The sequence below is a fragment of the Microcaecilia unicolor genome, chromosome 1 (assembly GCF_901765095.1).
Source record: "Microcaecilia unicolor chromosome 1, aMicUni1.1, whole genome shotgun sequence".
Taxonomy (NCBI): Eukaryota; Metazoa; Chordata; class Amphibia; order Gymnophiona; family Siphonopidae; genus Microcaecilia; species Microcaecilia unicolor.
In genome coordinates, this window is record NC_044031.1 from 632,074,601 (window position 1) to 632,087,988 (window position 13,388).

Consider the following 13,388-nt stretch of genomic DNA (forward strand, 5'->3'; position numbering starts at 1 on the left):
ACATTATCCCCTTCAACTTCTAAGCAGCTTGTAGATCAATGGAAAAAAAACACAATTTGAAGTGCCTGTATACAAATTCTAGAAGCCTAAAAAATAAGATGGGAGATTTAGAGTATATAGCACTAAATGATGAGGTAGATATAATAGGCATCTCAGAGACTTGGTGGAAAGAGGACAATGGGACACCCTGTTAACAGGGTACAAATTGTATCACAATGAAAGAGAGGATCAAATTGGAGGGGGGAGGGGTTGTACTATATGTTAAAGAGGGAATTGAATCAAATAAAATAAACATTCCACCTGACACAGATAGCAGTGTGGAATCATTATGGATAGAAATTCCATGTGTGAAGGGAAGGAGTATTCTTGTAGGCCTGTACTACCATCCGCCGGGACAGAACGAATAGACGGATGAAGAACTATTTACAGAGATTAGGAAAGCTGGCAACTTGGGCAATGCTATAATAATGAGTGATTTGCAATGACCCCAATATTGACTGGATAAATATTACATCAGGAAGTGCCAGGGAGATAAAATGTCTGGATGTAATAAACAACTGCTTCTTGGAGCTGCAGGTCCAGAAATCGATGAGAGAGGGAGCCATTTTGGATCTGGTCCTTGGTGGCATGAATTCATAATGCGAGAGGTGGCAGTGTTCGGTCCCCTGGGAAACAGTGATGATATCATCAAGTCTGAGCTACTATCTGGGATGAACCCGCAAAAGAAATCTACTGTAGCTGAATTTAATTTTCAAAGGGCAACTATAATAAAATGAAGAAAATGGCTAAAAAGAAACTAAAAGGATTGGCTGCAAAGGTTAGGACACTAAATCAGGCGTGGACGTTATTCAAAAATACCATCTTGGAAGCCCAGTCTAGATGCATCCCAGGGACGACTTCCCTATGAGGAAAGGCTAAAGCGGCTAGGGCTCTTCAGCTTGGGGAAAAGGCGGCTGAGTGGAGATATGATAGAGGTCTATAAAATAATGAGTGGAGTTGAACGGGTAATGGGTAAATGTGAAGCGTCTGTTTACACTTTCCAAAAATACTAGGACTAGGGGACATGTGATGAAGCTACAATGTAGTAAAGTTAAAACAAATTGGAGAAAATGTTTCTTCACTCAACGTGTAATTAAGCTCTAGAATTTATTGCCAGAGAACGTGGTAAAGGCGGTTAGCTTAGCAGAGTTTAAAAAAAGGTTTGGACGGCTTCCTAAAGGAAAAGTCCATAGACCATTATTAAATGGCCTTGGGGAAAATCCACTATTTCTGAGATAAGCAGTATAGAATGTTCTGAACTTTTTGGGATCTTGCCAGGTATTTGTGACCTGGATTGGCCACTGTTGGAAACAGGATGCTGGGCTTGATGGGCCTTTGGTCTTCCCAGTATGGCAATACTTATGTACTTATATTTGCAAAGGTGGAAAGAAGAGAAAAAAAAAAAAGTCAGCCAGCATGGTTAAAAGGTGAAGTAAAAGAGGCCATTAGAGCCAAAAGAACAGAAAAAGGACCCAAACGAAGAAAATAAGCAGCATAAGCACTGGCAAGTCAAATGCAAAGCATTAATAAAGAAGGCTAAAAGAGAATCTGAAGAGAAACTTGCTTGAAGATTGGAGGGTGGCCAATGTGATGCTGATTTTTAAACAGGGTTCTAGGGGTGATCCAGGAAATTATAGACTGGTAAGTCTGATGTTGGTGCTGGGCAAAATGGTGGAAACTATTATAAAGAATAAAATTATAGAACACGTAGATAAACATGGTTTAATGGGACAGTCAGCATGGGTTCTGACAAGGGAAGTCTTGCCTCATGAATTTGCTTCATTTCTTTGAAGGCATGAATAAACATGTGGATACGGGTGAGCCAGTTGATGTAGTGTATCTAGGTTTTCAGAAAGCTTTTGATAAAGTTCCTCATGAGAGACTCCTGAGAAAATTAAAGATCCATGGAATAGGAGGAAAGGTTCTGTTGTGGATTAGAAATTGGATATTGGACAGAAAACAGAGGGTAGAGTTAAATGGTCATTTATCTCAATAGAGTAGAGTGAACAGTGGAGTGCTGCAGGAATCTGTACTGGGACCGGTTCTATTTAACATATTTATAAACGATATGGAAATTCGGAAAGACGAGTGAGGTGATTAAATTTGCAGCCAATACAAAACTATTCAAGGTTGTTAAAACACATGTGGACTGTGAAATATTGCATTAAGACCGTAGGAAATTGGAAGGCAGGGGAGCGTGGAGAATCGCTGGGTATGGGTGGCTGGAGGGGGGGGGGGGGGGGGGAGAGAAGAGAATCGCTGGGTATGGGTGGCTGGAGGGGGGGGGGGCAGGGGAGAGAAGAGAATCGCTGGGTATGGGTGGCTGGAGGGGGGGGGGCAGGGGAGAGAAGAGAATCGCTGGGTATGGGTGGCTGGAGGGGGGCAGGGGAGCGAAGAGAAATCGCTGGGTATGGGTGGCTGGAGGGGGCAAGGGAGCGAAGAGAAATCGCTGGGTATGGGTGGCAGGGGAGCGAAGAGAATCACTGGGTATGGGTGGCTGGAGGGAGGGCAGGGGAGCGAAGAGAAATCGCTGGGTATGGGTGGCAGGGGAGCAAAGAGAATCGCTGGGTATGGGTGGCTGGAGGGGGCGGGGGAGCGAAGAGAATCGCTGGGTATGGGTGGCTGGAGGGGGGGCAGGGGAGCGAAGAGAAATCGCTGGGTATGGGTGGCAGGGGAGCAAAGAGAATCGCTGGGTATGGGTGGCTGGAGGGGGGGCAGGGAAGCGAGGAGAATCGCTGGGTATGGGTGGCTGGAGGGGGGCAGGGGAGCGAAGAGAAATCGCTGGGTATGGGTGGCTGGAGGGGGCAGGGGAGCGAAGAGAATCGCTGGGTATGGGTGGCTGGAGGGGGGGCAGGGGAGCGAAGAGAATCGCTTGGTATGGGTGGCTGGAGGGGGGGCAGGGGAGCGAGGAGAATCGCTGGGTATGGGTGGCTGGAGGGGGGGCATGGGAGCGAAGAGAAATCGCTGGGTATGGGTGGCTGGGGAACGAAGAGAAATCGCTGCGTAGGGTGGCAGGGGACCGAAGTTTCCCTCCCTCCCTACTACTATTACTACTTACTACTATTTAGCATTTCTATAGCGCTACAAGGCATACGCAGCGCTGCACAAACATAGAAGAAAGACAGTCCTTGCTCAAAAAGCTTACAATCTAATAGACAAAAAATAAAGTAAGCAAATCAAATCAATTAATGTGTACAGGAAGGAGGAGAGGAGAGTAGGTGGAGGCGAGTGGTTACAAGTGGTTACGAGTCAAAAGCAATGTTAAAGAGGTGGGCTTTCAGTCTAGATTTAAAGGTGGCCAAGGATGGGGCAAGATGTAGGGGCTCAGGAAGTTTATTCCAGGCGTAGGGTGCAGTGAGACAGACGGCGCAAAGTCTGGAGTTGGCAGTAGTGGAGAAGGGAACAGATAAGAAGGATTTATCTATGGAGCGGAGTGCACGGGAAGGGGTGTAGGGAAGGACGAGTGTGGAGAGATACTGGGGAGCAGCAGAGTGAGTACATTTGTAGAAGAAGTTTGAATAGGATGCGAAAACGGATAGGGAGCCAGTGAAGCGACTTGAGGAGAGAGGTAGTATGAGTAAAGTGACCCTGGCGGAAGACGATACGTGCAGCAGAGTTTTGAACCGATTGGAGAGGGGAGAGGTGACTAAGTGGGAGGCCAGCAAGAAGCAGATTGCAGTAGTCTAAACGAGAGGTGACAAGGGTGCGGATGAGGGTTTTGGTAGAGTGCTCGGAAAGAAAGGGGCGGATTTTACGGATGTTGTAAAGAAAGAAACGACAGGTCTTGGCGATCTGCTGGATATGAGCAGAGAAGGAGAGAGAAGAGTCAAAGATGACCCCAAGGTTTCGAGCTGAGGAGACAGGGAGAATGAGAGAGCCATCAAAAGAAATAGAAAATGGGGGGAGTGGGGAGGTGGGTTTGGGGGGAAAAATGAGAAGCTCGGTTTTGGTCATGTTTAATTTCAGGTGGCATTGAGATATCTAGACAGCAATGTCAGACAAGCACGCTGAAACTTTGGTTTGGATGCAAGGTGAGATATCAGGGGTAGAAAGGTAGATTTGGGAGTCATCAGCATAGAGATGGTAGGAAAAGCCATGAGATGAGATTAGTGAACCAAGGGAAGAAGTGTAGATAGAAAAGAGGAGGGGACCAAGAACAGAACCCTGAGGTACGCCGACAGGCAGAGGGATAGAAGTAGAAGAGGATCCACCAGAGTGAACACTGAAGGTGCGGAAGGAGAGGTAGGAAGAGAACCAGGAAAGGACAGAGCCCTGGAATCCAAGTGAGGACAGGGTATCGAGGAGTATGCTGTGATCGACAGTGTCAAAAGCGGCGGAAAGATCAAGAAGAATGAGGATGGAATAGAGACCTCTGGATTTAGCCAGTAATAGGTCATTGGAGACTTTAGTAAGCGCAGTTTCAGTTGAGTGGAGAGGGTGAAAACCAGATTGTAGTGGGTCAAGAATAGCATGTGAGGAGAGAAAATCAAGGCAGCAGTGATGAGCAGCACACAAGTAATTTGGAGAGAAAAGGGAGGAGGGAGATGGGTCGGTAATTAGAGGGACAAGTAGGGTCGAGTGAAGGCTTCTTAAGGAGAGGTGTGACAACAGCATGTTTAAAGGCAGTAGGGACAGTTGCAGTGGAAAGTGAGAGGTTGAGAATGTGACAGATAAAAGGAATAAGAGCAGATGAGATGGCATTAAGAAGGTGGGTGGGAATGGGATCAGAGGAACAGGTGGTACATTTTGAGGAAGAAAGGAGAAATGTAGTTTCCTCTATAGTAACTTCAGGAAAAGGAGGAAAAGGAATGAGGGGAAGGAGAGAGAGGGGAACGGACTAGTGAAGAGAGAGGTGGCGAGGTAGAGAATTCAAGGTTTATCTTTTGAACCCTGTTGTGAAAGAATTCAGCAAGGGTCTGAGGAGATAATGAAGGGGGAATTGGGGGAGGGGGCACCTTGAGGAGAGAGTTCAATGAGGTGAAGAGAAGTCGAGGGTTAGAGCCAGGAGAGTTGGTCAGTTGGATATAATAATCCTGTTTGGCGCGTAAAAGAGCAGATTGGAAGGAGGTCAGCATGAACTTAAAGTGTAAGAAATCAGCAAGGGCCCGAGATTTCCACCAGAGGCATTCGGCGGAGCGGGTACAGAAATGTAGGTAGCAGATATTAGAAGTCAGCCAAGGTTGGGGTTTTGTACGCCTTATAGGGCGGGTCATCAAAGGTGCAAGAGTGTAATTTCTCCCACGTTCAGGCTGGCTCCCTCCCTTCCACGTTCAGGCTGGCTCCCTGGGTCCCTCCAACGTTCAGGCTGGCTCCCTGGGTCCCTCCAACGTTCAGGCTGGCTCCCTGGCTCCCTCCAACGTTCAGGCTGGCTCCCTGGCTCCCTCCAACATTCAAGCTGGCTGGCTCACTCCCTCCCATGTTCAGGCTGGTTCGCTTGCTTGCTCGCTCACTCGCTCCCTCCCACGTTCAGGCTGCCTGCCTCCCTCCCTCAGGCTGCCTCCCTCCCTCGCTTGCTCCCTCCCTCCCACGTTCAGGCTGCCTCCCTCCCTCGCGCGCTCCCTCTCTGTTTCCGTGAAATGGTCCCGGTCGCCGTCAACCACGGAGTTTCCAAGGTGCAGGTCCCAACGGAACTAGAGTCTAAGCCGTGCGGTCGTACCTGGTTTTTTCTATAAGTCGCGACGCTCTCTTTCTTCTCTATGAAGCTCCGCCTCTGCCCCTGTGCCGTCTCTGACGTCAGTCGCTCGACTGTTGTGCCCTGTCCCTTTCACCCCTCCTCCTCCGTCTGTGGCGTTGTATGTGACGTCCGCCTGGGGGGAGGCCCACACATGCGCAGAACAGCCTGAGCTACGGAGCCTAGCAGACCAAGGAGCCACGGTCTTAGCCAGCAAGACGAATGGAACATTGAAGGTGAGAATTATTATATAGGATGACTATGGAGACCCAAAATAAGGAGGAATTTCCTGCTATTTCGGCCTGCTGTTCTTCAGCCAGGCGCATTATTTTTTTCCAAAATATCCGTGCAAATGTAGTTAAGTTGAAATCTGTAAACTACGTTTTCTATGAGCCATCACAGTTATCTGCCTTCATCAGCGGCAAGAGTTTGGTTTCTAGTTCCCTGGATAGGACCGAGACTTAGTATCATATATTATGGATTGAAGATATCTATGCTACCTTCTAGCCTTTACTGTCATCATGTTATTGATAATTTGTTTTACCCTGGTTTCTTGAGAGTTTCTACTTTATCTCCTTCCCGCAATGTTGTGGACTTGGGTTTATGTTTCCATTTTGAAATGATTCTATATTTGTGATCAAGAGTAGTATTTTTTTTACTTTTATATTTCCTGTATTTCTATGCAAGTGAGATTCCTTGTATGTTAATTTGAAAATTGCAACAAAAATAAAATTAAAAAAATAAAATTGCTGAAATGTTCAGAACCACCCTATGTGTGTGTGTGTGTGTCCCATTTCCCAAAGTCCTTCACAAAAATCCAGTGCCATTGGGGTCTTGCTATCTTGTTTGTCCTTGGAGAAATGGGAATGAAACTGGGCTATTTAGATGGGCCTTCTGGTCCTTGACTGCATTCATTTATGTTTCTACAGCAATATTTTAATGCTGTATGCTTTATTTAGTAAAAGAGAGTCAGATGTAGGACAAAACTAACAAGAAATCTGGGGTAGTGTGCAATGATTCCCAGATGAGCAGAAGTAAGGAAAGATAAAACACAGCTGTGTTCCTTCACTTCCATCACTGAATTAAACAATTCTAGTAAATTTAGGGGGGAAAAATGTACCTGGTAAAGTCATCAGGGATCAGATCGGGGCCAACACCCAAAGATTCCATAACACTGTTCCTGATGTGCAACAACACCTCGCTGTCCCCGCTATACGATGCTGGCAAGGGATCCCTTCCTTTCTCTGTCCGGAACTTCAGCAGCACTGTTAAACCAAGCCAAATTCAATTCATTATTTAAAAAACATGAAAATCTGCAATGGTGTCAAATCTTTCCTGTGCATTGCTGTGAGCTCTTGACATCAGCTGAAAAGCCTTTCATGAGATTGCAAAGCCCAACTCTTCAAAGTCAAGCCAATCCAAGGTCTGGGGGGGGGGGGGGGGGGCACATATGTTCTCACACAAATTAGGTCTGCTCTGAGACAGGTTCAACTTTGTGTACTATGTGGAGGTGTGTGTATATCTCCCAACTTTGGTATGCGACTGCTCTTAGGATGGCTTGAAATTAGAGCAGTCAGCACGTCAGTGAGAGCTACCTAAGAGGGGGCTATCCTTGAGAAAGCCGCATGACGGCGAAACATGTGCCATGTCGGATTGAAAAACCCTCTACAGCTGACATCATTGATAAGCTAAGTACAGCTTTATATAAACATTAATTTGAAGTTAAAGTATTAAAAATAAGAAAAAGGAAAAATGTATGCAATTCACGCAATTAAACAAAAAAAGACAAAGACCAGTAACAATATGGGGTATGTTTAAGCGACATTGAAACCGCATAGGTCACTTCTACCCATGCTGAGGTCTTTCAAATAAAGAAAAATTCATTTCTCACAGCATAACGACACATTGGAGTTGAGTAGGCACACTTTGGGTGAAAGTAGATTCTCATGGCTGCACATCTCTGACCTCAACCCACTGGTTCAGGAGAGATTGGTGGGCATTCCATACCGAGGGGACAACCTTTCTAAGGACAAGCTGGAGGAGGTTGTGGCCCTCATTAAGAAGCATTCTTACATCATTGGGCCACGCAACGGACAGAACATAACTGAGATTAACCTAAAACTATGTACAACTAGCTGAGAGTGCAGCCTGGAACAGAAAAAAATGGGCCTGGGGGAGGGGTGGAGTTGGATTCTAAACCCCAAACAGATTCTCCAGGCCCGACTGTCGCGTCGGGTGTCCTGCTCAAGGCAGTAGTGTGATGTGAATGTGTGGACTGAAGACCACGCTGCAGCTTTGCAAATTTCTTCAATGGAGGCCGACTTTACGTGAGCCACCGACGTAGCCATGGCATTATGAGCCATGACATGGCCTTACAGGGTCAGCCCAGCTTGGACATAAGCGAAGGAAATGCAATCTGCTAGCCAATTGGAGATTGTGCGTTTTCCGATGGCGACTCCCTTCCTTTTGGAATTAAAAGAAACAAAAAACTGGGTGGACTGTCTGAAGGGCTTCATCTGCTCCATGTAAAAAGCCAATGCTCTCTTGAAGTCCAAAGTGTGCAAGCTGCTTTCGCCAGGGTGAGCATGAGAACAGGTAAAAAAATGTTGGCAAGACAATCGACTGGTTCAGATGGACTCCAACACCACCTTCGGCAGGAACTTAGGGTGCGTGCAGAGGACTACTCTGTTGTGATGAAATTTAGTATAAGGTGCATCCCTACTAGGGCCTGAAGCTCACTAACCCTATGAGCTGAAGTAACAGCCACCAAGAAAATGACCTTCCAGGTCAAGTACTTCAGATGGCAGGAATTCAATGGCTCAAAAGGAGCTTTCATCAACTGGGTGAGAACGACGTTGAGATCCCATGACACTGGCGGAGGTTTCATAGGGGACTTTGATAAAAGCAAACGTCTCATGAAGCTAACAACTAAAGGCTGTCCAGAGATAGGCTACCTTCTACACAGTGATGATAAGCACTAATCGCACTAAGGTGAACCCTTACGGAATTGGTCTTGAGACCAGACTAAGTGTAGAAGGTATTCAAGCAGGGGCTGTGAAGGACAAGAAAAAGGATCTATGGCCTTGCTGTCACACCAGGCTGCAAACCTCCTCCATTTAAAAGAATAACCCCTCTTAGTGGAATCTTTCCTAGAAGCCAGCAAAACTCAGGAGACACCCTCTGAAAGACCCAAGGAACCAAATTCTAGGCTCTCAAAATCCAGGCCATGAGAGCCAGAGACTGAAGGTTGGGATGTAGAAGTGACCTCTCGTTCCGAGTGATGAGGGTTAGGGAAACACTCCAATCTCCACAGTTCTTCGGAGGACAATTCCAGAAGAGGAGGAAAACAAATCTGGCACGGCCAGCAGAGCGAAATCAGGATCATGGTTCCGCGGTCTTGCTTGAGTTTCAGCGAAGTTTTTCCCACTAGAGGTATGGGAGGATACACATACAGAAGGCTTGTTCCCCAATGTAGGAGAAAGGCATCTGACGCTAGTTGTCGTGGGCCTGAAGCCTGGAACAGAACTGAGGAACCTTATGATTGGTTTGAATGGCAAAAAGATCCACCGAGGGGGTGCCCCACGTTCGGAAGATCTTGCGGGCTATGCCCACACTCTGCGACCATTTGTGAGGTTGCACTACCTTGCTCAGCCTGTTGGCCAGACTGTTGTTTATGCCAACCAGATAAGTAGCTTGGAGAAACGTGCCGTGATGGCACACCCAAAGCCACATCTGGATGGCCTCCTGACACAGAGGGTGAGATCCGGTGCCCCCCTGCTTGTTGGTGTGGTACATCGCAACTTGACTGTCTGCCTGAATCAAGATAATTTGGTTGGAGAGCCGATCTCTGAAGGCCTTTAGAGCATTCCAGATCACTCAAAGCTCCAGGAGGTTGATCTGAAGACCTGTTTCCTGGGGGGGACCAGGCTCCCTGAATGTGAAGCCCATCTACATGAGTTCCCCACCCTAGGCGGGATGCATCTGTTGTCAGCACTTTCTGTGGCTGAGGAATTTGGAATGGTCATCCCATGGTCAAATGGGATCGAATGGTCCACCACTGAAGAGAATTCAGTAAGTCAGTGGACAGCTGGATGACATCATCCAGACTTCCCACAGCTTGACACCACTGGGAAGCTAGGGTCCATTCAGCAGATCTCATATGTAGACATGCCATTGGAGTAACATGAACTATGGAGGCCATGTGCCCCAAAAGTCTCAACATCTGCCGAGCTGTGATTTGCTGAGATGCTTGAACCGTGGACAGCAGGGACAGAAGGTTGTCTGCCCATGTCTTGGGTAGATAGGCCCGAACCGTTCTCGTGCAGTACTCCAATTAATTCCAAGTCTTGAACAGGTGTGAGATGGGACTTGGGGTAATTATTACAAACCCTAGTAGGTCTAGCATCTGAATAGTCATCCGCATGGACTCCCTAGCACCATCCTCCGAGGTGCTCTTCATCAGCCAATCGTTGAGATAAGGAAACACATGCACTCCCAGTCTGCGTAGTGACGCTACAACTATTACTAGGCACTTTGTGAATACCCTGGGAGTTGATGCTAGGAAAATGGCAGTACTCGGTACTGACAGTGTTGCGTTCCCAGCCGAAATCGAAGATACTTCCTGTGAGCTGGAAATATTGGGATGTGTGTGTAAGCATCCTTTAAGTCCAGAGAGCATAACCAATCGTTTTCCTGAATCATGGGAAGAAGGGTGCCTAGGGAAACCATCCTGAACTTTTCTCGCACTAGGAATGTGTTCAGGGCCCTTAAGTCTAGGATGGGACACATCCCCCCCGTTTTCTTTTGCACAAGGAAGTACCTGGAATAGAATCCCAGCCCTTCTTCCCGTGGTGGAATGGGTTTGACCGCATTGGCCCTTAGAAGGGCGGAGAGTTCCTCTGCAAGTACCTGCATGTGCTGGGAGATGTACGAATGAGCTCCCAGTGGACATTTGGGCTCCAGATTGACGGTGTTTCCTAACCGGACTATTTGAAGAACCCACCGGTCGGAGGTTATGAGAGGCCACCACTGGTGAAAAAAATTAACCTCCTCACAACTGGCAAGTTGTTCGGCACAGACACTTGTATTGCGGCTATGCTTTTTTGGAGCCAGTCAAAAGCCTGTCCCTGGCTTTTGCTGGGGAGTAGCAGGGGCCTTGGGCGCACGTTGTTGACGAGAACGAGTGTGCTGGGGCTGAACCTGAGTAGGCTGATGAGAAGCAGGAGTGTATATACACCTAGAATAGGAATAGGGAGCATTCCATGACCCACCAAAATACCTCCTAGTTGAAGAGGTGGTAGCAGAAGGCATCCAGTGGGAGAGAGAAGCCATAGCATCTGTGTGCTTCTTGATCTGGTCAACCAAATCTTCCACTTTCTCTCCGAAAAGGTTATCCCCCAGGCAAGGACCATCCGCTATCCTCTGCTGGACCGAATGGTCTAGGTCAAGGACCTGCAGTCATAGGAGTCTGCACATCGCTATACCAGACCAGGAATTTATGACACACCTTCTGCTACCTGACCACCTGGCGAAAAGGTTTGGCCTGCTCCGAAGGAAGGGCATCAATCAAACTAGACAGCTGCCGCACCGAGTTCCGCAAGTGGATGCTCGTGAAGAGCTGGTAAGACTGGATACGGGCAGCAAGCATAGCGGCCTGATACATCTTCTTCTCAAAAGAGTCCAAGGTCCTACCTTCTCTGCCTGGGGTGCCGAAGCATAGTCTCTAGTACTCTGCTCTTTTGCGAACGGAGTCCACCACTATGGAGTTATGAGGTAACTGAGACCTCATCAACCCAGATTCATCGTGGATCCGATACTGGGAATCTGTCTTCTTAGGGATCAAGGGACCAGACACAGGGAACGGCCAGTTTTGCATAAGGACTTCCTTGAGTACCTTATGCAAAGTAGCTGTTACTGCCTCTTAGATGGAGAGGTGTAGTCCAGGATCTTGAGCATCTCAGCCCTGGGCTCATCCTCCACATCTACAGGGAATGGAGTGGCCTGAGCCATTTCCCGTACAAAAGAGGAGAAGGAGAGGTACTCTGGAGGAGACAGTCTCCTTTCAGGCGGAGGGGAAGGTTCAGAGGGAATCCCAAAGGACTCATCTGAGGAGAAGTACCTGGGATCTTCCTCTGACTCCCAAGAGCGCTCTTCCCCCAGTGACCTCTGAGACTGAACCCACCTCGACGCCAAAGACCCGTGCGGTAACCAACTGGGGATGAGCTTATCACTCCTTCTGCCTCAGTGCCGCCTCATAGTGCTGAACTTCATTTCATTCGGCGCTCGAGGGGGATGTGAGCGGTCTCCTCAGCTGGGAATGCAGCATGGGTTTACCGATTCCCGACCCGTCGGTAACAGGTGCCTTTCGGGGAAGTTGGGTGAAGATGGGATGTGCGCCCTGGAAGGAGCGTGATCAGGGATCAGGTTCAGTAGACCCTCCCTTGTGGAGATTCCCGCTGGGCTTTTGACAGTTCCTGACTCACTGTGAGCAGAGGGTCGTGGTCCAGCAGACCAGAGATCATGGCCCAGTAGTTCCCGAAAGCCAGCAAGGGCAAAGGATCATGGCCCTGTAGATTCACCACATGGAGAGACCAGCAGACACTATCAGTTCCCGAGACCAGCCCGGCAGACACGGCGTTTAATATCGGGTGTTATATAGTGGATAAAGGAAGAAATCCTATGCTTTCTCCTGCTTCATTTGCCTCTCCACCTCAGCAGATATTCGACAGGTACCCTGATTCAGCGGGTCATGGCCACTCATGTTTACATTGTGATTAGCCAAATGGGTAAATCCTGGTTTAGTGGAAAACACATCAGTATACTTTTGAAATACTGCTTCTAACTGCTGTCTCTGGGTAGGGGTTAATTGCTCTCCCACTACAATTTGTTGTATAGATCCCTCTGGTAAGGTCTCTGCTCACTATCCTGAAATTCTTCCGGTAGGCTACAGACAGCTGATACCATAGCTGTGCAATATGTATAGGCCTTTAAGCGAATGCTACATACCTGTAGAAGGTATTCTCCGAGGACAGCAGGCTGATTGTTCTCACTGATGGGTGACGTCCACGGCAGCCCCTCCAATCGGAACTTCACTAGCAAAGGCCTTTGCTAGTCCTCACGCGCCATGCGCACGCGCATGCGCGGCCGTCTTCCCGCCCGAACCGGCTCGTGTTCGTCAGTCCCATATGTAGCAAGGTAAGACAAGGGAAGACAACTCCAAAGGGGAGGCGGTCGGGTTTGTGAGAACAATCAGCCTGCTGTCCTCGGAGAATACCTTCTACAGGTATGTAGCATTCGCTTTCTCCGAGGACAAGCAGGCTGCTTGTTCTCACTGATGGGGTATCCCTAGCCCCCAGGTTCACTCAAACAACAAACATGGTCAATTGGGCCTCGCAACGGCGAGGACATAACTGAGATTGACCTAACAATTTATCCAACTAACTTAGAGTGTAGCCTGGAACAGAATAAACATGGGCCTAGGGGGGTGGAGTTGGATTCTAAACCCCGAACAGATTCTGAAGCAATGACTGCCCGAACCGACTGTCGTGTCGGGTATCCTGCTGCAGGCAGTAATGAGATGTGAATGTGTGGATAGATGACCACGTCGCAGCTTTGCAAATCTCTTCAATAGTGGCTGACTTCAAGTGGGCTACCGACGCTGCCATGGCTCTAACATTAT

At 48.1% G+C, this 13,388-nt stretch overlaps 1 protein-coding gene across 1 annotated transcript in view; it reads right to left on the reverse strand.

The window, feature by feature from the left end:
• LOC115460483 (SUMO-activating enzyme subunit 1-like) overlaps positions 1 to 13,388 on the reverse strand; it is a 50,974-nt gene that overhangs the window by 14,303 nt on the left and 23,283 nt on the right. Inside the window, exon 3 of the mRNA XM_030190250.1 lies at positions 6,831 to 6,975. Coding sequence (XP_030046110.1) covers positions 6,831 to 6,975 — 145 coding nt within the window. The remainder of the gene's footprint in view (positions 1 to 6,830; positions 6,976 to 13,388) is intronic.